General features: G+C 38.8%; 2 protein-coding genes across 2 annotated transcripts; both read left to right on the plus strand.

Moving 5' to 3' along the window:
* The first annotated feature begins 9849 nt into the window (after nucleotides 1-9849).
* LOC122015445 (equilibrative nucleotide transporter 3-like) lies at nucleotides 9850-12595 on the plus strand. Its single transcript, XM_042572323.1, has 10 exons — nucleotides 9850-10080; nucleotides 10445-10508; nucleotides 10590-10694; nucleotides 10773-10928; nucleotides 11019-11162; nucleotides 11257-11362; nucleotides 11450-11628; nucleotides 11729-11889; nucleotides 11966-12224; nucleotides 12313-12595. The coding sequence occupies exons 2-10, from the start codon at nucleotides 10467-10469 to the stop codon at nucleotides 12418-12420; spliced, it is 1260 nt and encodes a 419-aa protein (XP_042428257.1). The 5' UTR covers nucleotides 9850-10080; nucleotides 10445-10466; the 3' UTR covers nucleotides 12421-12595.
* Nucleotides 12596-16437: 3842 nt separating this feature from the next.
* LOC122015590 (receptor-like serine/threonine-protein kinase SD1-8) lies at nucleotides 16438-17082 on the plus strand. The gene has a single exon (XM_042572563.1). The coding sequence runs from the start codon at nucleotides 16438-16440 to the stop codon at nucleotides 17080-17082; it is 645 nt and encodes a 214-aa protein (XP_042428497.1).
* The last annotated feature ends 8000 nt before the right edge of the window (nucleotides 17083-25082 follow it).

Consider the following 25082-nt stretch of genomic DNA (forward strand, 5'->3'; position numbering starts at 1 on the left):
AGTTTACGTCGTACTATCCGCCTATTGACCATGCTTAGTGTCAGCGGCATTATCTCCTAAAAAGATATCTCGAGATACATCAGTGATCCCGCTGATCGACTGAGCGGGGAAGACACTCGGCTAAGGATACCTCCATCCGGTCAGACTTGACTGTTCTTCCTGTTGGGGTTGCAAGGTTGCAAACATAGTCCCACATTGAAAACACATGGGAAAAATCATGAGTTTATAAGAGAAAAGATATCTCCATTGGTGTGAGACCTTTTGGGTAGAGCCCAAGAGCAAAACCATGAGGACTTAGGCCCAAAGTAGACAATATCATGTCATTGTGGAGATATCTAAATTCTTTTCGATCCTACACTTCCCTGTTGTGACTCGACTCGGTAGTCTGTTTCCGCCCGACTGGACTAACGCTCCATGATGAGCACCAGATGATCTTGGACGTACGAGCGTTCTGCTTGGACCAACCCTTTGCCAGTCGGAAGATTTACGCCCGATCAGCCACTGTTGCAGAGCTCAGCTCGGCCAAATTTTGGTGAGCCCGTTAGCCCTCTAACGTTGAACTCCTTGACTTTGACCTCTACCGTGCTATCTCCATCATTTGAACCACACTTAGTGGACCCCCTTTATCACCGCATCATATACTAATTTTATTACATAAAAAAACACAAATGGGATGTATAAAGAACAATGACCTTCCTAAAAAAGGTAGATCGACTACCTTAGCGGCCCCCTAGTGTCGGCCCCACAGATATGGAGGGAGATACATGCAGGTACATAGGTCATAGGCGCATGGCGGGGTAAACCCCAGAGTCATGCGCCCACCATCTGCGCTACGTCCTGGGGGCAGAACACTGACCTTCCTAATTAACTATGCTCGTCGTTCTCAAATTCGATTACTCATTCTCATGTCATTTTCCTATTGCCACTCACGACTATGGTCACTCTCTCCGTGGCCAAGCCCTCGCCCCTGGAGGCATAGTCATCAACAAAGTCGTTCTTAACTGCGACTGCAACAACCGGATCGATGCATCATCTACACGCGAGGTACTCTTACGTCAACATCAGAGGCGAGCAACTGTGGATTGAGGTCATGCACGAGATGCTTGAGCATGACCTCGTACCACACTCGTAGACCGATTACCTCTATATCACTATCGGCGACACACTCTCTAACGTCGGTGCCAACGGGCAGGCTTCTGTCGCGGCCCCTAAATTTTTAACTTTTTAAGAATTAGATATCATTACTAGTAAATTAACTTGAGAATTTCATAAATAATGAAAAAAATCCATTCCATAAAAATTTTAAATTATATAAAATATAGGAAAAGACGAGATGGTAACATGCTCGTGCGAAGTGAACTCGGACCTCTTCTATAACGTCCTTAGTGAACTAAACTAACTTAGGATCAACCCAATCCACCTCTAATTCTTGAATCCGTCCCGAGCTCATCTGCTAGTTTATTTATAAGGTGGTGATATGCCAACTTAAAATTCATCTATTTATGAAATTTGTAGTATCTAATTTACATGATGTTATATTTATTTATGATCGCGCTCACTTAACACTTTATATAAATTAATACTCCAGACCCACAAATTAGAATTGGTAAGAGATAATGCAACACAATAGTAGCTTTTATAACATACTCTCTCTTATAAAAAAAATAGTTTAATGTCACACTTGATTTTAACCAAAAATCCAAACAAAAAGTATACTTTCTAACTTTACCGACTTAAGATATTTATAGAAACTTTTCCGCTCACGGTGTTACCATCTTAAGATGTGGGACTAAAGAGAATCAAGACAGTGTATATTTTTTTATATAAAACAATCAGAAAAAATTATTAATAAATCTTAAAATTATTTTGTGTGAAAAGAAAAAAAAAGGACATTAACTTAATTTCATTTTAGGTTTCACTAAAATTAATTATTAAAGTATATATATATATATATATATATATATATATATATATAAACTTGATTTATGTCACGTGACTCATCTGTGACTGACTGTTCGGTTGAGGCGCTCGAAAATTATCCAGTCGACCATCTATGTAACTTTATAATTTTTATTTTTATTTTTGATTTTTTTAAATAAAAAATTCATTAAATCCTAAACTCTAAATATTATACCCCAAATGTCGTACACCCCGTGAACCTAAATTTTTTTTTTTAGCTTGAACATGATAACTCTACCCCTGAACTCTAAAGCTAAAATCTTTTTGGTATAATCGCAAGGTAAAAAAAAAAATACATTATTGTACATTTTGATCTATATATATATAAAAGACAAAACCCTAAATGGTTTAACCACAAGTTAAACAAAAAAAAACTAAAACAACTGTGCACCGTGTAGTCGCGCAATGTGAATATATATATATATATATATATATATATATATAATCTTATTGGCATAACCGTTAACTGGCATGTGAATATTAACATGTAACATAAAGTATATCAAATATACTATTAGATAATTAGATAATTCTAAATCGTGTATACATGTATATCCTTGACATACTGAAATTACTACCATTATTGATATCAAATCAATAGCGATTCATACAAGTTAAATCTTCTAATCAGTAATTGGGACAAAGAAACAACTTATATTTTATATTTGAATCTATATTAAGATTAAGACCTTTGTCTTCATTCAGAAATTGTGTGGAGTTTCTTATATATATATATATATAGGCAATCTAGGTACCTCTTATAACCCAATCCCTAACATTTTAATTTTGAACACTATAATGCAAGAGGAAAGCCTGAACCGAACCCAAGAGGGAAAATCTTATTAGATTATACCTCTCATAACCCAATCCCTAAATCCTAAAATCCATATAATATACCCCGTGAACATCTAAATTGTTAATCTTGAACACTATAAACCAATGGGAAGTCTGAAACTTAGATAAAAAAAATCTTATTGACATAAACTCATTATAAACCAACTCTCAAATCCTAAAATCTTGAACTCTAAATACATATAATATACCTTTTATATATATATATATATATATATATATGAATAAGTGAATGGAGAAGAAATGGAAGAGGAAAGAGGCTCTATTGTGAATGAGACTTTAGTCCCACATTGGAAGTTTCAAGACACTTTTGTTGGTTTATATTGATTCACATACATTGAGGTTGTGAACAAATGCATGGGGAGAGGCTCTCTCTCACATGTGGATTTCATTGAACCATGTTGACTCGTGTGCGAGCGCGACCTGCGCACATGAATGCCGGGCCGGCCGGGGCAAAATTCACCCAAGGAGGCTGTGAAATCCGACGGTCTATCGTTGTATCCTGGGAAACAGACGACCCTTGTAAGCCTCGAAGGACAACCGGAGGTTGGCGAATTTATTTCAAGGAAACTACGACTTGTAGGCCTCGGTCAATCCTCTCGGCCGACCCCATCCGCCATCTGTTCGGTCGATCTGCCCTCTTGGTCTTTTCCCCGCTTGAGCTCAACTGTTCGCCCGACCAGCTCCTGTCTGCTTCGACTGATCTGCCGCTCGACCTATCTGTTGCCCGGTCTACCTTCTGACAGACCTGTCTGTCTGCTTCTCGCTCGGCCGGTCTGCTCTGCCCGACCTTCCCCGCTGGCAGCCTGAGATCATCCGCTCAGGTCTTTTCAACAGATAGGTGATACCGAATTGAACAGGTAAGACTCCCTCGAAAAATGACCAAGCAAAGCATAAGACATAGTAAATAAAAATTTAAAAAAAAAGTATAAAATTTACCGCTTCATTACTATTGTCATTAACTTACTTTGTTCTAATGCTACAATTTATTACTATTGTCATTAACTTACTTTGTTCTAATGCTACAATTTACTGCTATTGCTAGTTGGCTCTATTGCTATGATTACTAAAAATATTTTTTTACTGTTCTACTATTTACTATTCACTGTTCTAGTATTTACTATTTTCTGTTTGTTGTTTACTATGTACTACACTACAAAAATACTATTACTTAGGGACGAATTTTACAACAAATTTTAAAAAAATTGTTACGTTGGAAATTGAATTTGCGACAAAAATTGAGACAGCCCCGGTCCTTCGACTCAGGAGGCCCTGGGCGAAATAATAAAATGAGATCCTAAATAAATTTTTAATAATATATAATTTATCTACAATGACTTCTTCTAGCATTTCTATTTGCAAAATCTTCTATAATATTATCAGTTTCAAGATTTTCCAAGATGTCTTTTTCAATACATAAAATTGCCAATCCATTTAATCTTTCTGGAGACATTGACGATCTCATATATGTTTTTAATAATTTTAATTTTGAAAAACTCCTTTCAGCCGATGCTACTGTAACAGGCATAGTCAATAAAATTCTATAAGCAATTGCAACATTTGGATAACAATCTATACTTTGAACAAATTCAAGAATATCAATTGCAGACATTATCATATTTGGTAAAGTCGTTTGTAATATTTTTAATTCAGTAAATAAATCATCTAACTCAACATCTGATGAGTTGTCATGAGTTAGAGTAGATTTTAAATTGACACAATATTTTCTTAATTCATCATCATTCAAAGTTCTTAATGTTTTTGAATCAAATAAAAAGCCAAATATATTTTCAAAGGTTTTCATTTGCTCGAATCTACATTTTAAAGAAGCAATTGCCATGTCCACAACAACAATAAAATAATCAATTCTAAAAGACTCTTCTAATGATAGTGAAACTTCATCATCTTCTCTTTCATTAAATTGTCTTTTCCTAAAAATACGGCGCTTTGTTGTAAATATTGGCTCAATATTCATATCTAATGCAAGACTCTTAGAAATAGTCAAACTTGCAGCATAACCATCATTCCTATACTTTTCAAAAAATGAGATTACACCTTCTAATTGTTTCATGGCAGAGTCTATACACATAGATTTTGATTGTAATTTCTTACTCACCATATTTATAGCAAATAAGATATCATACCAAATTACCATACCAAGTAAAAATTCAAATTTTTCGATTGAATTAGCTAAACTTTCAGCTTCACTTATCGACTTTGCATCATCACAAATATTATTTAATTCAAGTAAAGCTGCTCTCACTTCCACAATTTGAAATCTAATAGCTTGAACACTTTTAATACGACTTTCCCAACGAGTATTCGACAAAGATTTGACGGTTAATCCCTTCACATTATTAAGTAAAATTTTCCATCTCTTAGGAGAACTTGAAAATAATGTATATATGCGTTGCACTACTCCAAAAAAAGAAACAGCTTTAACACAAGAATGTGCCATATCACTAAGAGTTAGATTAAGACTATGACAAGCACATGGCATGTACAACGCTCTTGGATTTATTTCAAGTAACCTCTTTTGAACTCCTTGGTGTTTTCCTTTCATATTGGAACCATTATCATAACCTTGACCTCTAATATTTTCGATACTAAGATCAAGTGATTTTAACACATTTTGTAATTCGTTAAAAAGTCCTAAACCAGATGTATCATCTACTTTTAGAAACTCTAAAAAGTACTCCTCTATTTTCACTTTATTACCTGACATATTAACACATCGTACTATAAAAGTCATTTGTTCTTGATGACTTATATCTGGGGTACAATCAAGAATTATTGAAAAATATTTTGCTTCTTTAATTTTATTAATGATAACACTTTTAACATTATTAGCTAAAATAGAAATCAACTCATTCTGAATTTTATGACCTAGGTAATGATAATGAATTTCATTACTTTGAATACGTCTAATATGATCTTGCATCACATAATCAAATTCAGCAATCATTTCAATCAACCCCAAAAAATTTTCATTATTGTCTTGATAAAGTTTTTCATTAGATCCTCGAAAAGCCAAACAACGTTTAGAAAGACATTTTACAGTTGCTATTATTCTTGTTATAACTTGTCTCCAACGCTCTTTTTCTTTAGAAATTTCTCGTTGTAAGTCTTTATCAATTGTTAGATTTTTATCTAATCGCATTTTTAATTCATTCCAAGTGTTCATGTTAGTTATATGTTCAATAGTATTTTCATGTTCTTTAAGTCGTTCACTAAGATGTTTCCAATCTCTAAATCCATCCTTTGCTAATGAACTTCTATTATTTTCAGATTTAAACAACTTGCAACAAAAGCAATAAACTTTATCTACATATTTACTATAAACCAACCACTTTCGGTCTCTTATTTCTCCATTACTTAAATGTCTAGAATAATGAGCACAAGAAAAATGCCTAGAAGTATCGTCCAAAGGATATACAATATTCATTTCTCTTATAGGCCCTTTTTCAACTAAAATATCACGTGCATTGTTATCAAGATTATCCCAATTTCTTGGATCATATATATCAAGTGAAGAAATAAATTGTTCATCAATGTTAATATTCTCATTATCTACCCTATTTATAACATTTTCATGCTCACTCAAAATTTCCCTTTCTTCATTAACATCGTGAATCTCATTACACTCATCTACATCATTCACAATCATAGTTGAATTTTGTGCATTATCATGAGAACTTTTAATAAAGAATTTATTAATAGCACCTCTTTGTGATTCAGTCAATTGTTCTAATTTTTTTCTTTTTTTCCTTTTCTCACATCCAGAAAGATGTTTTTTAGGCAACATATTATAATGTACAAAACCACAACAATTACAAAAAAAATAATAATTCAAATTATTTCACTAGTAAAGGAATAATAGCACCTGGAATATGATAGTTTTCAATATTAATGGAAATGTCCTAGGTCGTTAAGTTAAGCACCTCGTTAGACAACACCTGTTAAAAGAAAATCAAATCATTATCAAATTAAAACTAATTAGTAAAATTATGGTACTTAAAGAAACAACAATACTAATTATAACCACACAAGTTCAAGCGCATAGAAATAACACCCTTTGTAAAACACATTAAAATAAGTAATTCAGTTAAATAAAACTTGGCCACTTAAGTGTATCATTGTACCAACAGACTTAGCATTTCATTTCCATTTGAAAGGAGAGTTATTTTGTAATCATTCTAACATCCTAAGATCAAGTCCAAACTTTGTTTGTGCTAAATTTTTATATTAAGTTTTCAACTATAAGTCCAACTATATCCATTGCACATTGTCATTTACACTATGGATATCTGAGTTAACAAATAACAAATATGCAAAATGCAACCAGTTTTTCTTGTAACTGCATACAATGTATGCATGATCAATATGAGTTGACTAATTGAATCATTAGCTTAGCTGCATACAACCAAGAGCAATTTTTCAAGTGAGTAAAGAAAAACAGTACCTTGAGAAGCTCACAAGAAAGTGGATACTAGAGATAAAACACACGATATAAATTAGCAGTTCAAAATTAGCTTGTTAAGTACATTAGACAACATCATAGTGAGACTTCTCTTTGGCCTTATTAACTAGTTCCTAATCACTAGTAACTATGCTGCAGATTTTAATGTCATTTCTATAGCAAGCCAGCAAGTAATGCAAAAATCATTTGAAGCAGATTTTAATTCTACAGATTTTAATGCTGCAGATTTTAATTCTGCAGATTTTAATGCTATTTCTGCAGCAAGTAATGCAAAAATCGTTTGAAGCAGAAACAAAGTTTAGATGTATAGTTGAAGAAAGACAATTATGCTGTAGATCTTAACTATGCTACAGATTTTAATGCCATTTCTATAGCAAGCCAACAAGTAATGCAAAAATCATTTCTATAGCTATTTTAATGCCATTTCTATAGCAAGCCAGCAAGTAATGCAAAAATCATTTGAAGCAGATTTTAATTCTACAGATTTTAATGCTGCAGATTTTAATTCTGCAGATTTTAATGTTGCAGATTTTAATGCTATTTCTGCAGCAAGTAATGCAAAAATCGTTTGAAGCAGAAACAAAGTTTAGATGTATAGTTGAAAAAAGACAATTAAATCATTAGCTCAGTAAAGAAAAGCAGCACTTTGAGAAGCTTACAATTAAATCATTTGCTTAGTTGCATACAAGTATACAACCAACTAACCAAGAGCAAGTCTTCAATTTTTTCACAACGACAACAAACAAGTAGACAACCAAAGCAGAGCTCACAGTTTACTAGTTCACAATGAAAAATCTAATTCAATGATCTGTATTTATAATCTCTGTGGATACAAAAATAACGGTAAAAAAAATCTTGAGAAGTGACATAGATTTGAAAGGAGAATTGGAGAAGAAGAGATGTGACAGAAATAGCCGTTGAAGACAAGCCGTGAGCGAAAGGAGAAGAAGAGATGCGATAGGGATAGAAAATTTCAAATAGAAAAGGAGGAGAAGACTTATCTTTTGAGTCCTCTTTGGCTCTTTCTCGTAGGCGCAGGTGAAGCCGAAGGCAGCAGCCAGCAGGGGGCATCGCGGCGAGTTCTTCATCGCACAACAGAGGTGTAGGCGGCGGAAGAAAAATCCTAAATCTAATCCTGCACTACACCTATTAAAATTTAAACATAATATTTTTTAAAAAAAATTTTTGGGCCCCCCAAAACTGAAGGCCCAGGGCCATCGCCCAGGATGGCCCTCCTCCAGGGCCGGGCCTGAATTGAGACGAGAAAAATCATTACAAATACGCCGTCCCAAGAATTTGCGATGAAAAATTGAAAATTTGTTGGAAATTTTGCAACGAAAACAATATTTGTTGCAAAAATCGTTAGAAATTTTGCAACAAAAATAAATATTCGTTGGAAATGTCGATAGAAAAATCTGCAACGAACCCTAAATTTGTCGCAAATTAGTAACAGAAAACGCATTCGTTGCAAATAGATTTGTGACAAATAATTATTTGTTGCAAAAGTTACAAAATACAATTTCCGCAACGAAAATACATATTCGTTGGAAATTCCCAACGAAAAGAAGAATTCGTTGGAAATTTCCAACGAAGATCAAAATTTGTTGGAAATTTCCAACGAAAAAATGATTCGTTGGAAATTCTAACGAATTTATATTTTCGTTGGAAATTTCCAACGAATTCTTCTTTTTGTTGGAAATTTCCAATGAAAAAATGTTTCGTTGGAAATTTACAATGAATTTATATTTTCGTTGGAAATTTTCAACAAAAATATAAATTCGTTGCAGTATTTCGATAAAATATGGTATTTTCAACTAATCTAATTTCGTTGTAAAATTCATCCCAAAAGTAAACAAAAGAAAGCCATACCCATTCAATTTTAAATATTGTCTGTTGTTTAGTATTTACTGCTAAATAACTTCTATTTACTATATATATATATATTTAGGGTTTAGTTTCTATGTCATAGTATTTAAGTTAAAAAAGAAATACATATGGGTAAGATATGGAGAGTTGTTACTCTACTTACCTTATGGGGTGCATACCCCGTGTGTATAATGTGTATTTTTTTTATTTTTTTTAATCTAAATATTATTCCTTAAACCCAGATATATTATGCAATGCCCCATGGGCAACGCTAATGCAAGACTGAGAGTGGGCAGCGCCCGGAAATGATTCAGACGCTTGGAATCACTTTACTTTGGAGTACTCGGTCTCGGATCATTTACAGGCATCCAGCTCAGTGGTGCATGAGCGTCGTTCAGCAAAGCGTCCAGTGTGGGCTCACACAGGGTCACCGATCAACTGCGCATGTGTGTACACCAATTATGATTCAGACAGAAATATAGAAAGAATATAACTTTTATTGACCAATTCAAATTCTGATCAACTTTAAATTTGCTAGAATTATAGAAAGAATATGGCTTTAGATAGATAAATTTTAATTTAGAAATCTAGAAAAATATCACGAAAGGTAAGGTTATGACTATTTGATTTTTAGAAATCTATAAAAAGGAATCTTATGATCATTTTATTTTAAAAAATACTGGTCTGTTCAATTTTTTCCTTCTCTAGATTGACTCTCTTGGAAACCTTTTTCCATAAAATATTTTATTACGGCTTTAAAATGGAATCCATTTACTTGGGAATCTAAACAGCGGGGCACCTCAGTACCTCACCATGATTTAATGCTGGCGAGGGAAAAACTTTAGAGATCCATATCCTTTGTTTTCATATGGCTTTGGTTGGCTTTGGTTTGCTTCAGTTTATATTGATCAATCTTGCTCCTGGTAAGCATTGTCATACTATCATACTTATGATCATCCTAGAAGGGAAGTTGGATTCATGATGATGAAGAAAATTATTTTGTTTTTGTCTTTATTTATTCCTTTTAAGTTAATTTTATTTTATTTTTGGATCTGATGTCCTTCAAAGATTCTGAACCACTATGTATTTATCATATTGTTTCACGAAGAGAATCAACTAAATTAGGAGATAGATTAGTTCTTGTTCATATTGAGACCTTTAAAAAGAAGTTTAAATACCTCTGAATATTTCATCTTCTAATCAATAAAGTTGAGTTTACTTTTCTCTATATTACGCTTTCATGGAATTGTCAGTTCTAAAGGGTCTTGCTTAAAACACAATTTACAGGAGCCGTTGAAGTGGAGCTGCCATGAGTAACCACATGCAAAACTGGGAACTCGACAAAACGAAGGTTCTTCCTTACAAATACAATTTACACCGAGTCCATAACTGAGTTGATTTAATCATTTCACGATACTCTTATTTGAAACAGGGAAGATTTACTGCACTGTTTATAACCTGGCTGCTTGGAAATGGATCCCTTTTCTCATGGAGTAGCATGTTGACCATTGGGGATTATTATGCTTATCTCTTTCCGGTAAGAAATCATTTTTTCATCTAGCATAAGAGTATTCCTTTTAAAGGATGCTTTAATTATTCCTCCATTTTATTTCAGAGGTACCATCCAACGAGAGTGCTCACGCTTGTTTATCAACCTTTTGCCCTTGGAACAACAATGATACTAGCATATCACGAAGCAAGACTTAATACTAGACGTCGAAACCTGTTAGGATACTCGCTCTTCTTCTTAAGTTCACTTGGCCTAATTGTGGTTAGTATCAGGGATCAACTTTTTAATTCTAAACCATCCTATTCCAAACTGCTTATTTTTATATTCAATTTCACCATTGATTGGGCACAGTTAGATTTAGCAACATCTGGTAAAGGTGGGCTGGGTATCTTCATTGGTGTATGTATAGCGAGTGGAGCATTTGGTGTAGCAGATGGTTACACTCAAGGAGGAATGGTTGGTGATTTATCTTTAATGTGCCCAGAGTTTATTCAAGTGAGCATCTTGGGCTAACTGATTTCTTAGTTCACTAGCAGTGTGTATGATTAATTAATAATACAATTTTTTCTTCTTAAAATAACTACTGCAGTCTTTCATGGCTGGGCTCGCAGCTTCTGGGACTCTTACTTCTGCTTTGAGATTAATCACAAAAGCAGCATTTGAGAGTTCAGATGATGGTCTTCGCAAGGGAGCAAGTACTTATGATACATACAATCTAAGTAGATTTATATATTAAGAACTATCTTATCTTAAACAAGAGCTCTAAATCTCTCTTTTTTCAGTGTTGTTTCTTGCAATCTCAACATTCTTTGAGCTACTTTGCGTCTTTCTCTACGCATTTATGTTTCCTAAATTACCAATCGTCAAATACTACCGAGCAAAGGCTGCTTCTGAAGGATCAATGACAGTTATAGCTGACCTTGCTGCTGCAGGCATTCAATCATCAGTAAAGGATGCAGCTGTAAGATTCATAATTAAATAACATGATGCCATTGCTTAACTTCAGTCTTCAGTAAGCAGTTTAGTTTGTCTCGGATGTGAATGAATCATGGCATTTGCAGGCGATGGAGGATCCGAAGCAGTTCGAGCGCTTAAGTAACAAAGAACTGCTAGTTCAAAATATTGATTATGCTCTCGACCTCTTCCTGATATATGTTGTGACACTGTCAATCTTCCCTGGTTTCTTAGCCGAAGATACAGGTTCTCACAGCTTGGGTTCATGGTAAGTGCTCAAGCATTATCTATTGAAAGAGGGACTTATCATAAAAACAAAACGATAAATCTCATTCCGTATGCAGGTATACACTCGTTTTGATTGCCATGTACAATGTCTGGGACCTTGTGGGTAGATATGTACCTCTTCTGAAGCCGATCAAGTTGATATCAAGGAAAGGTCTCATATTTGCCAGTCTCTTGCGTTTCCTATTCATCCCAGCATTCTATTTCACAGCCAAACATGGAGATCAAGGGTGGATGATAATGTTGACATCCGTCTTAGGAATCAGCAATGGCTACCTCACTGTTTGCGTTCTTACAGAAGCACCAAAAGGATACAAGGTAATTACTAATCAATCAAGATGATTATATATACACACACATTCTGTTCATGAATTCTTATGTGCTGTCTATCCATGTGATAATGCAGGGTCCAGAACAAAATGCATTGGGGAACTTGTTAGTTGTTTTTCTGATCGCAGGTCTTTTCTCAGGCGTTGTACTCGATTGGTTATGGCTAATTGGCAAAGGTTGGTAACAAATTCTGCAGTGGACTACAAACATTATCCTACCTGAACCACCCTAGAAAGTACCTGCAATAAACGAGAAAAAGAGTGTTGTTTCATTGATTGAGAAAAAGAGTGTTGTACTGAATGCTTCCTAAGTGTTAAAGTCGCTATTGAATAAGATACAACAAGAAGAAAGGAAAAGAGAATGGCAAACAAGAATTTGATAATCAATATTTGGTGGTCAAATCATAAAGTTGTTAATAATATAATACTAAAATTGTGCAGCTATGAGTAATGACTATTAGATTCTCTAAACAACAGTAGCAATAAGAAGAAACATTGAGTCTGTAGCTCCTAAAGATGTTGACACAAACCTAACAAATTTCGATAGCGACTGGAAGCACTTCCTTCACCCAAGCATCGGATTCTTATTTCCATCAATATAGAGTTAAAGATTCAACTTTTCAAATATTACTTTTATTTTGATATCAAATTACAAACACTCACTTCTACAAAATTACTGGGTAAGATGAAACGGTATCGACGGAAAATAAAATAAAACAATGAAAAACTGTAATAAATAAAAAGGTTCTTTAGGGCAAGTGATCATCCCAAAGAAGTATTTTGAACTATCAGAAAGGACAGCCAAGAACATACTTAATCGTCGCACAAAACTCAAAATTTTTTTAACTTTCTCAGATAGTATGCAACATGGACCGAAAATTATCCAAGAAAAAAAGTTGAATTGAGAAAGAAGATAGAAATCCTGATAAAAACAAGCAACCAGAGGTTGTAGGAGAGTAGGTAAAGCGAGGCAGAGGACATGATATAAAATATTGTGGCTTGAGTGTGGACTTTAGATTAGTTTCTTGTGCTAGATTGCTCCTGTAGTGTGCTAATAGGGTTGCAAATAAGTTAAACCGAGCTAAATTTTGAGATATTCAAACTTGTTTGATAAGATAATCGAGTCAGGCTGAGTCGAGCCTCAAATGAATCAAGTTTTTAAAATAATTGTTCAAGTTTGACTTGGTTTATTTTTAATGTGTTTGAGCTTAATTTGAGCTTGGCTTGAGTTTAATTAATTTAGATGTTGAGTTTTTAATTCAAGTTTGACTTGAGCTTGGTTCGTTTAGATGTTATTAAACTCTCAATTCAAACTTATTTGATTATTTGAAATTTTTATTTGTTTGATTAATTATTGAGTTTGATAATTCAAACATGTTTGTTTATTTTAAAAGTTTTTTTTATTTATTTAACATATTGATAAGAGTTTTATTAACGGATATGGTTCACGAGCATTGTTTATGAATATTGTTCACCAACGTTGTTTAGAACTTTAACAAATCAAATACATATGTGTTCAAGTTTGTCTATTAATTTAACGAATTATTCAAACTTGTTTATTTAATCGATCGTGTGTACTAAACGAATATAAATAAACTTTTATCAAGTCGACTATTAAAGTTTTTCACGAATGTTTGATTTATTGACCACTTAGAGCATCTACAATGGGGTGTTAAATGAGTGTTATAACACCCATTTAACACCCCCTCTCCATTGTGAGTGAGCATTTTAATGCCCACTCACAAGAGAGAGGAGAGAGGGTGTTCAAAGGTTTGAACACCCTCTCTCTTAATTTTTTAATATTTTTTTTCTTTTTTAAATTATTAAAATTTTAATATTATTTAAAAAAACTAATAAAAGGGATGAATAAGTGGATGGTGGGGCCCATATTAATGTTAAAAGGGATGTGAGTGAAAGAGATATATTGTTTTAATGAGTATGTGGTAATGGACCTCATATCTTTTGATGAGGTGATGGATGTTATAACGCATTAGCGTTGTGAATGCTCTTAAGGAGGTGGATCATGAGAATATAAAAAACAAATCTATTTAAAAGTCTAAAATAATATTTATATGATTCTATTGGTTTACGTGGGCTTCACACTAAATGACTGGCCCAACATTAAACCAAACCCAATGAATTATGGGGATAGGCAATGTTCGTGGCACTTTGTCATCTCCTACTTATAATCAACTAATAAGTAGCAGCGCAGTCTGGCGAACCTACCTACAGTGCCGGACAACTTTCTCCCCTTGTCGCATCATTCTGTTGGATTTTGTTTTGTTTCCAAAAAAAAAAAAATTGGATTTACATGCTCTCATGGTCTAAAGTTTTGACTAGATTTGTTGATAGAAGTTCATTACTCTGGTCCCGAAGAACAAGAGGCTGTCATTCTTTACATCTCATCAAGAAGAGAAATTTCAGATTAGCTTTATAACATCATTTATTGTTAAATACTATATGTCAATCATAATGAGTGTTCGTATTTTAGTTATATGTCCGTATGGAAATTAAGTGTTTAATTTAGTAATTATTCGAAGATTTATAACTACTCATCCATAAAGTACAAATAATCGACGTTGGGACCAACTGAAACGTGCTTTGTTCAGTTAACCAGCGCTTCTCACACCCTTCGATTAAACTTTAAAGTCAAATCAAGAAAACGCAATTAGGTAGGGGTGTCAATTCGGGTGGGTCGGGTCGGGTTGGGTCCCTCAACCGAACCCGAACCCGACCAACCCGATCAACCGAACCCGACCCATATACCGAAAATCCGATTCAAAACGACTTTTTTATTTCCTATAATTCTTACTTTTATCTCAATATTCCATCATTATCATACAAACATGATATTAATATACATAAAAACATCTAAATTTTTAAATAAAATTTGATTTAACTCTAAAAAACCAACTGAAACGTGCTTTGTTCAGTTAACCAGCGCTTCTCACACCCTTCGATTAAACTTTAAAGTCAAATCAAGAAAACGCAATTAGGTAGGCCGTCAACGTCCGAAGGATGCTTTTGTCCACTTTCTCTAGCAAGGTCGAGTTGGCCATGGTCTTATTAATTGGACCAACAAATCTTATCTACCTCGTAAGCAATTCCAAAATTTAGTTTACTCAATCAATTTATACTCTTGCGACAGTTAAGGGCATCTTAGATAAGATTTATAAGAGGTTTATAAAATAAAAATAGTTGAATAAAAAAAAGTTTGAATAATTATAAAAATGAGATTTAAAGTTTATGTCTAAGAGTAAACTTAAATCTACCCTTTAATTTTAAAATTAATGTAATATATATATGGAGTCATGCAACTATACACTATGAATTGGACTATAAAAAATCTTACTTAAAAAGCTCTATATTTCAATAAATTTTTATAATATTAATGTGGTATATTAAAATTATAAAAAAAAATTATTTAAAACTCCTAAGGATTGAACAAACCTAAGATAAGAAAAACATGTAATTGAGCATTCAGATTTTATCAATTTGAGGATAGGCTGCAACATTAATGCATACGTCAAACCTTTCAGCTCTTCCTTCTCTCCACATATTGGCCCTGATTTATGCGTTCGAAAGTCAACCCATTTAATTCCGTCTACTCTACCCCTAATTAAAGTGTTTCCACTTTGCCATCACATCTTTGCAAGTTACTTTGGATTCGAATGCAATCTCTAGCTTGCGTTACGAAACTTTTCTACGTATCAACAGAATAAATCGAAAAATATGTGCAGCTGAAGATATCTGAATAATAATTTAAATATTCTACTGTAGCACCAAAGGCTTCTTCACATCTCCTAGAAAAACTACTGTGTCGCACACCAAAACCCGTCAGGAAAGCGCCAATTATTTAGTTTTCAATCTACGTATAGGAAGTGAAGTTAGAACAGGCAATCACATAAATTAATGGGGCTGATGCCGTATGCATAAATTCTATATGGATTAAAATTGACTGAATTAATAAACAAATTATGAGCCGATAGCCCGTGCCATGTCTAGGTTCATTGATGCCAGTCCCAGCTTCCAATTCGAGTCGAGGACTCGAGCGAATGTTCAGCGGCAGCCTCTGCACGGGCACTTCCTTCCTCTGCCTCCTCGGCTCCTCCTCCTGATCGCTATTGCCACCTTTGTATCGATAACCAACACCAGTGGGATTGGAGTTGACACCATAACTCCCGCTCATCCACTCTTCGACAATGGCACAACCGTTGTCTCCGCGGGCCAAACCTTCGTGTTGGGTTTTTTCGGCTCCAGCAGACGGTACGTCGGCATATGGTATTACAAGGTGTCAGTCCAGACCGTCGTGTGGGTCGCAAACAGTGGGCGCCCCATCACTAGCGGCCGTGGAATCCTCTCCTTATCCGCCGACGGATCGCTCACCATCGTCACTGACGAAGAACTCCACCGTCCTCTGGTCCTCCTCGAGCCTAAGCGCGTCGGGGTCCCTGTCGAGTCCGGTGGCGCAGCTCCTCGATGATGGGAACTTCGTCATCCAGGAGTCGGGAAGTAGTAGCAGTGATAGATTTTGGCAGAGCTTCGACTACCCGACGGACACCCTGCTCCCCGGCATGAAGCTGGGGTGGAACCTCACGAGTGGGCTGAACCGCAACCTCACGGCGTGGACGAGCGAGACCGACCCGGCACCGAGCGGATACACGATGGGGATGGACTTGGATGGCTACCCGGAGATATTCCTCTGGACGGGGACGACCAAGAAGTGGCGGGCGGGATCATGGAACGGTCTCCGATTCAGCGGCATCCCCGAAATGAAGGGCTATGACAAGCTATATTGGTCCATTAATAAATTATTTGTTGAACATTATATATTATATTATCCTTAGGATAAATATTAATGAATAATAAATTTTATTATTCTCATATTATTTCTTACTACATGATATTAAAATCATTTCTTTTTATCTTTCCTTAACTTCTTGAGACGGAGATCCAATAAATGACGAACCCTTTTTAATTTTTTTTCCCCTCAAGACTCTTCTTCTTTCCTATGTATTTTAATTTTCTTGTTCTTCTCTATTTTTTCCACCGACAACCCTTTTTTCTTTTTCCTCTTCCTTAATTTATGTGTTTCTCTTCCAAAAAAAAAAGTTTCCTTAATGATTCTGTCTCTGTGGTTTTTCTCCACGACCGTCAACCACAAGGTAGAAGCTCTTTCTTGTGACGTCGTCCAACAGCTGTCGCCGAACAAGTAATTTTTACTTTAGATGTCAAATACTCAACGACATCAAAGAGGTCAAAAGTAAAGTTCAGACCGATGTCAGATTTGTCACATCGTTAGTCATACTGGAAATATATTTCCTAAAAGACTTGATTGGTCTCGAGTAAAATGTAAAATTTGTCTCGGAAATGGACATTTTGATATTTAATGTCCTAGTCCATTTGACTCAAATTTCATTGATGGTCCTACAACCTTAAGGCAACCATCTATTTCACAAGTATATTCTAAAGTTCTCTCATCTGTGCCTACTTGTGATAAAATCCCAGAATTTTCATCTACTGATTGGTATATTAACACTGGAGTAACTTATCATGTCACATCATATTAAAATATCCTTACACACATAATGTCATATTATGGCTCAAATATGGTTCAAGTAGGTGATGGTTCAGATTTGCAAATTGCTAATCTTGGAAACACATATGTTCATTTACCTAATCGAACTTTTCATATGCACAATGTCTTTCATGTTCCATCTATCACTAAAAATTTACTTTCTACACATTAGTTTTGTCTTGATAACAATGTCATTTTTAGTTTCATCATAATCATTATCTTATAAAGGATAGAGAAATAAATGCTATTGTATTTTATGGGAGAATAAAAAATGACCTCTACTATCTTCAGAGTTCTTCAATCAAAGCTTTTGTTGGTGAACACACAAATAAACCAACTTGACATGCTCGACTTGGTCATCCTTCCCTTCATATTATTCAGTCAATCATCAATAGGTATGGTTTACCTACTTCTATTACCTCCTCTCCATCTCATTTATGTAGGGTCTGCATGGAATCTAAAAGTTATAAACTACCTTTCTCTTCATCTGATCATGTTTCTAATTTTTCACTTGAAATAATCCATTCTGATGTTTGAGATCCTGCACCAATTTTGTCTAATCAAGGTTTCCAATATTATGTTACCTTCATTGATCATTTTAGTAAATATACTTGGCTCTATCCTATGAGAAAGGAATCTAATTTATTTGATATATTCTGTAATTTTCAAATTCAAGTTGAACGATATTTTAATTGTAAAATACTCTCTTTTCATTCTGATTGGGGAGGCGAATATCAAGCTCTCCATCGTCATCTTGTTTCTTGTGGAATTGTTCATGGAGTTTCTTATCCTCACACTCCAGAACAAAATGGCTCTGCTGAGAGAAAACATAGATATATAGTTGAAACTACCTTAGCTCTTCTTCATCATACATTGGTTCCGCGTAAATTTTGGGATGAAGCTGTTAGCACTGCAGTATATCTCATAAATCGACTTCCTACTTCATTACTCAATCATAAGTGCCCTTTTGAAAAACTTTATAATCAAACCCCTGATTACACTTTCCTTCGAATTTTGGTTGTGCATGTTATCCATGGTTACTCCCCTATTCTAAACACAAACTTGACTCTCGTTCACTACAATGTGTTTTTCTTGGTTATACCAATTTGCACCATAGTTATCGTTGCTTGCATATACCAACAGGATGAATTTATATTTCATGACATGTTACTTTTGATGAGTTTTTATTCCCTTTTTCGGTAGCTTCTTCAATCTCTCCTCTAGATACAAGTGACACCTTCTTGATGCCACCTAATATTATCAGAAGTGATGATATCCTGGGTCCTACTCAGGAACTCTCCAATAACTCTCCTATACCATCAGAATCACCTCAAGTTGCTACTCCAATTTTGGAAGCCTCACCGGTTGAAGATAATATGCTCTCTAGTTCTGGATCCTCGAATAATGCAAGTCTGTCGTCTACATCACCATGTTAGCCTACTTCCTCGTCGCCATAAACAAGTGATTCAGTTGATAATGCTCCTAGTCGCATGCTTCCCATTAGTGATATTTATGAGCGTTGCCCACCAAATACAACTTGATATCCCCTTCCACGAGCTTTAGTGATCTCTTCAAAATCTATTGAACTAACTTGTTTTACATAAGCAAACAAGGATCCAAACTGGTGTAATGCAATGGCTACAGAATTTGATGCACTTCTTCGAAATGGAACATGGAGTCTATTTTCGCGTACTCCCTCAATGAATGTTGTGGGCTCTAAATGGGCATTCCGTCTTAAGCATCGAGTTGATGGTTCTCTTGAATGACACAAAGCTCGACTTGTACTTAAAGGATTTAGTCAACAACCAGGTATTGACTTTAATGACACTTTTAGCCCAGTCATCAAAATTACATCTATCAGACTATTATTATCAATAGTTGTTAGTTCTAATTGGCCTGTACGACAATTAGATATTTTAAATGCATTTCTCCATGGTCATTTTGAGGAAACTGTATTTATGCAGCAACCACCTGGGTTCATCCATAATTTCCATCTCATGTTTGCCAACTTAAGAAATCCTTATATGGTCTTTGACAAGCTCCTCATGCGTGGTTTCATCGACTATATAATTGGTTACAAGCTCAAGGATTTTCTGGATCAAAGACTGACTCATCTTTATTTCACAAATATAATAATGGATCTGTGATAGTTTTTGTTATTTATGTGGACGACATTCTGATAACCGACTGATCCTGTCCGAACCAGAAGTCAACAGACGCTGGGCATGTGGCGCTCTTCGGCTCGCTGATGTAGATCTCCCACTGGTGGCGCGATGCTCCGGCTAACCTGCACAGAAGTCGAGCCAGGAAGGGGTTCCCGGCGGCGACCCTCCGACGCTCAAGTCAGGTAAGCTACGATGAACAAAGTGGCTTCCAAAGTCTCCGAATGCGTACTTCCCCGGCGAAACCTGAGGTTCTTTATATAGAGCTTGTGAAGGGTTTGGGCACGCGTACCTAGGTGCATACGTGTCCTCTGTCCTTTCCTAGGTATGCGGCTGTCAGAAAGCTTACCTGACCCATATCGCTATAGTCAAAGCATGCCCTCGATGGGACAGCAGAATCCCCTGTCACAAGATTTGGAGCATGGCACACACGTGAAACCTACCGGTTGTCAGAGAAGAAATCCTCGGGTCTTTTCCCTTGCTCCAAACTTGTCGTCCGAGCGGACATCTCCCTCAACATCTGACCGGACATCCGCAGTGGTTTACTTGTGCTTTGTGGAGACTAATAAACAGGGGTGCTTTATGACTGTGGTCGGTCAAAAGGTCAGCTCGGTCCATGACCTTTTTAACTGAGCGTCGGAACCCCGATTTGACAGGGTGCCTTCCAACCATAAGTGCGAGCCGGCCAGACCCATCCGGGCATTCGATTCCATCGGCCTGGCCGGCAATCCGGTCGGACCGGCCGTCTATGGACGTCCGTCCGGTCGGACCACACTCCTCCCGGATGGGCGGCTACTCCGGTGACTTCCACTTGGCGTTGACATTGCAAGAGGGGGGGCCCGCTCTTACCACCGGATCACTTGCCTCCCCTTCAAGTCTAGTCGAAGGAGGCGAATAGTCCGACTGACTGGACTGTGAGTCTAGCCGAACGGCTCCTCCATGCTAATACTCTCTGCTCGGTCAGCCGCGGAAATATCCTTGAATGAATCAACGATGGCCTTCACCGGATCTCCTCGCGTTCTGCGCCCATCTTCGACATCAAGGTCGATCATACCTTCATTAAATGCTCCGAATGATTGACTGCCACGTGGAGCAATGCCACCAGAGTACGGAGGCGGTTGCATGATACTTTGATGTGATCGAGGCAATTCGAAATAAACGGCTAGATGTATGCTTTGATTCCCGTGACCTGGATCCGACGGTGGAGGCCGCCCGGCCCTCACCCTAAAAACTCTTCGTTTCCTTCTTACCTTCACACGCCCCCATTACCTCTACTGCTGCTCTCTGCGCTTTGGAGCTCCGGCGATCTTGTTGCTGCCCCCTGACGCTCTCCGGCGCCTTTCCTCGATCCATCTCCCCTCAGTAAGGTTTTAGGTCTTCCCTCCTTCCTTTCCGATATCTAATTCGCCTTTCTTCCCCTAGCTCCAGTCTTTGAAATTCCCTTTCTTCGTCTTTGGAACTTCTTTTTTTGATTTCTCCTATCCGGATCATGGCCAGTTCCTCTCATCCCGAAGAACAATCCCTAGGCACATGGTATACTACCATGCGATCCCGTTTCGAACAACGGGATTTTGATATTCTGGCTGACAATTTCGAAATCCCCGAGGATATCGAAGTTCGTCTAGCTGGTCCCGCCGCTCGGCCACACAGACCGCCACGCGGTGGTTTCTGTGTCTTTCGCGACCAATTTACCGCTGGTCTGCGGTTCCCCGTGCATCCCTTTATAGCAGACGTCTGTAATTATTTTGGCGTGCCGCTCGGAAGTTTAGTACCAAATACCTTCCGTCTCCTTTGCGGCGTTGTCGTTTTGTTTAAGATTCATAACATTCCCCTCCGAGGTTCTATTACCCTAAGCAAGCCGAGCCGGGCACCTTTATGTTCCAAGCTCGGCCCGGTCTGGTCTTCTTCAATAAACTACCCACTTCCAATAAACATTGGAAGGACTATTATTTCTACATTCGCATGCCCGGTCAACCCAACTTTCCGACCCAGTGACAGGTCAGTCTACCTCCTACTCCCGAGTTGAAGAAATTCAAGACCCGACCGGATTATCTTAATATACTAGCCGGTCTGCGGCTTGACATCAACAAACTTCTTCACGAGGGAGTGATGTACATTTTTGGGCTGAGTCCTATACGGACCCCACTTCCGACCGGCTTCGGTAAGAATTTTGCTTGGGCGCTTGCTTTAATTGCTAACTGATTTCTTCTTCTTTTCATGCAGTTGACATCGTCATGGACTCAGTGATAGCCGGCGCTGGAGGCCGCGGCGGCAAAGGAAATGGAGGCGCTGGGTATTCAGCCGGTCGGTTCTCACGAAGGAGAGAGCGGCACCCAGGCTGAATCGGCCGCTCCGGCCTCTCAACAGCAGGTAGCCAGCGGAGCTACCCCCTCCAGGGAACCAACGGCCCCAGAGGAAGGGTCCGTTCGGGAGGAGGAACAGCCACTGCAAAAGAGGCGCCGGGTGGAGACTCCGCTGCGCTCGGCTACCTCCGCGGTCCAACCCTCCGACCGGGCCGCCGTGGCTGCTAAAGGCAAGGCGCCTGTGCCCGAGACCATCTCGTCCGACCGGACGCCTTCTGACTGGGACGAGCTGACTACTCCGGTCGAGGCCACTCCGGTCGACACTCTCCCCCCTGCTCGCCGTTCAGTCCAATGCTCGACCATCCATTCGCGATTTTCTGCGCCAGCTTCTGATCCCGGTCGGGCTATCCCTGGTCACGGCCGCACGATACGAGTTACTCTTCATCTTCCAACTGAAGAGTTGCTACCAGAAGCCGACCGGCCCACCGCGCCCGAGCACACCATTACTTTGAAAGGGCCCCTCGCCGAGATGTGGGCCGACGCTCGGGCGCGAGTAGCACTGATCCCTCTCCAGAACCTAGCCAACAGCCACATGCAAGCGGCTACGGGGGTAAGTTTGTTGTTTTTTGAAGTTTTGCCTGAATATTTCCGCTCGGCTTTTAACAACTGCGCCTTGCTTCAGAGATGGGTGGAAGAGATAGCAGTTGCCAGCCGCCTGGCTATGGCGGACGAGGAGATAAGGCAACTGCGGGCGGCGGGCGGTTCGAGCGGCTCCCAAGGCCCTTCCTACTCCGAGCTGCAAAAAGAGCTGAAGAAAGCTCAAACTCTGCTGGCTGCTGAGCAGAAGAAAACAGCTGACCAGGCCCACGCCCTAGCCGAGTCCGAGCGACAAGTCAAGTCGCTTGACACAAAGATAACTCTGGCCACCACTCGGAAGAACACAGCCATCTCCGATCTGGAGAAGAAAAACCTGGAGGCCCGGGGCCTGGAGTTGAAGATAAAGGAGCTGACGAAGCAGCTTGACCGGGAGAAGGCAGGCCGCTCGGCCGATGCGGAGAAGATTGAACGTCTGAATGAGGCCCTCACAAGCTCCCAGGCGACCTTCAAAGAATACCAGGATGCCGAGCCGGGCCGAGTCGCCGCTCTCCGACAAAGACACATCCGATCGCCCGAGTTCTCGGAGAAAATTTGCGAGCGGATGTACTCGGCTTTCGACTTGGCCATTAAGGCCACTATGATCTACCTGAAGTCGAAGGACCTTCTTCCGGATTCCACCAATATTCCGGCCGGCGATCAGGTGGAGCTCCTTAACAACATTCCGAGGGACCTCTACGACTACATCGAGTAATTCTTGTAATATCGCCGCTCGGACGAACATGAACCTTTTTGTACTTAGGCCACTCGGCCTAAGGTTTTAATTTTAATGAAATGCTTTCCTTTCGTGTATTCTATCTTTTTGCCCTGTCCCCTTGATAATACTTGTGCTGTCCGCTCGTCTGCTATCACACCTCTGGCATTCGAGGTGCATTCTTGCAAGTGTTTTCCCCAGCCCTTCCATTCGGCCGCATATCATTCTGTGTTGCTAGTAAGAATCGCTCGTTATAAGCCGATCAGAACCTATATACCTCGAGTCTGAGCGGAACTTAGCGTCGGTCTCTCGATATTTAACGCCGGAGCTCGTCGGCGCGGATATTTAAAGCCGGACGGCGCGGCTCTCGATCTTTAACGACGGAGCTCGTCGATTCGTCCACTCGGATTATTTATAGACGCCGGCTCGTATCTCGATCTTTAACGACGGAGCTCGTCGGCGCGGATATTTATAGCCGGACGGCGCGGCTCTCGATCTTTAACGACGGAGCTCGTCGGTTCGTCCGCTCGGATTATTTATAGACGCCGGCTCGTCTCTCGATCTTTAACGACGGAGCTCGTTGGCGCGGATATTTATAGCCGGACGGCGCGGCTCTCGATCTTTAACGACGGAGCTCGTCGATCGTCGGCGCGGCGGTTTATAGACGATCGGCTCGTCTCGATCTTTAACGACGGAGCTCGTCGGCGCGGATATTTATAGCCGGACGACGCAGCTCTCAATCTTTAACGACGGAGCTCGTCGGTTCGTCCGCTCGGATTATTTATAGACGCCGGCTCGTCTCTCGATCTTTAACGACGGAGCTCGTCGGCGCGGATATTTATAGCCGGACGACGCGGCTCTCGATCTTTAACGACGGAGCTCGTCGGTTCATCCGCTCAGATTATTTATAGACGCCGGCTCGTCTCTCGATCTTTAACGACGGAGCTCGTCGGCGCAGATATTTATACCCGGACGGCGCGGCTCTCGATCTTTAACGACGGAGCTCGTCGGCGCGGATATTTATAGCCGGACGGCGCGGCTCTCGATCTTTAACGACGGAGCTCGTCGGCGCGGATATTTATAGCCGGACGGCGCGACTCTCGATCTTTAACGACGGAGCTCGTCGGTTCGTCCGCTCGGATTATTTATAGACGCCGGCTCGTCTCTCGATCTTTAACGACGGAGCTCGTCGGTTCGTCCGCTCAGATTATTTATAGACGCCGGCTCGTCTCTCGATCTTTAACGACGGAGCTCGTCGGCGCGGATATTTATAGCCGGACGGCGCGGCTCTACGGTTTAACGTCTGGGCTAGACGGCCTTGAAGGCTAACTCCTTACCAGGTCGAGCGACCTTGGCTTTCCTTTCCGCAGAGAATACTCAAAGTGCTTTCATCTTTCTACTTCCTGCATCGCAAGTACATAGGCGACCAAAAAGTATATAAACTTATATTTAGCGC

Source organism: Zingiber officinale, chromosome 8B, assembly GCF_018446385.1.
Source record: "Zingiber officinale cultivar Zhangliang chromosome 8B, Zo_v1.1, whole genome shotgun sequence".
Taxonomy (NCBI): domain Eukaryota; kingdom Viridiplantae; phylum Streptophyta; class Magnoliopsida; order Zingiberales; family Zingiberaceae; genus Zingiber; species Zingiber officinale.

Coding starts and splice junctions, on each gene's coding strand:
- LOC122015445 (XM_042572323.1), top strand. CDS start 10,467: ATGAGTAACCACATGCAAAACTGGGAACTCGACAAAACGAAG. Junction 11,363..11,449: donor TGGTCTTCGCAAGGGAGCAA/GTACTTATGATA, acceptor CTCTTTTTTCAG/TGTTGTTTCTTGCAATCTCA. Junction 11,890..11,965: donor TCTCACAGCTTGGGTTCATG/GTAAGTGCTCAA, acceptor TTCCGTATGCAG/GTATACACTCGTTTTGATTG.
- LOC122015590 (XM_042572563.1), top strand. CDS start 16,438: ATGGCACAACCGTTGTCTCCGCGGGCCAAACCTTCGTGTTGGGTTTTT.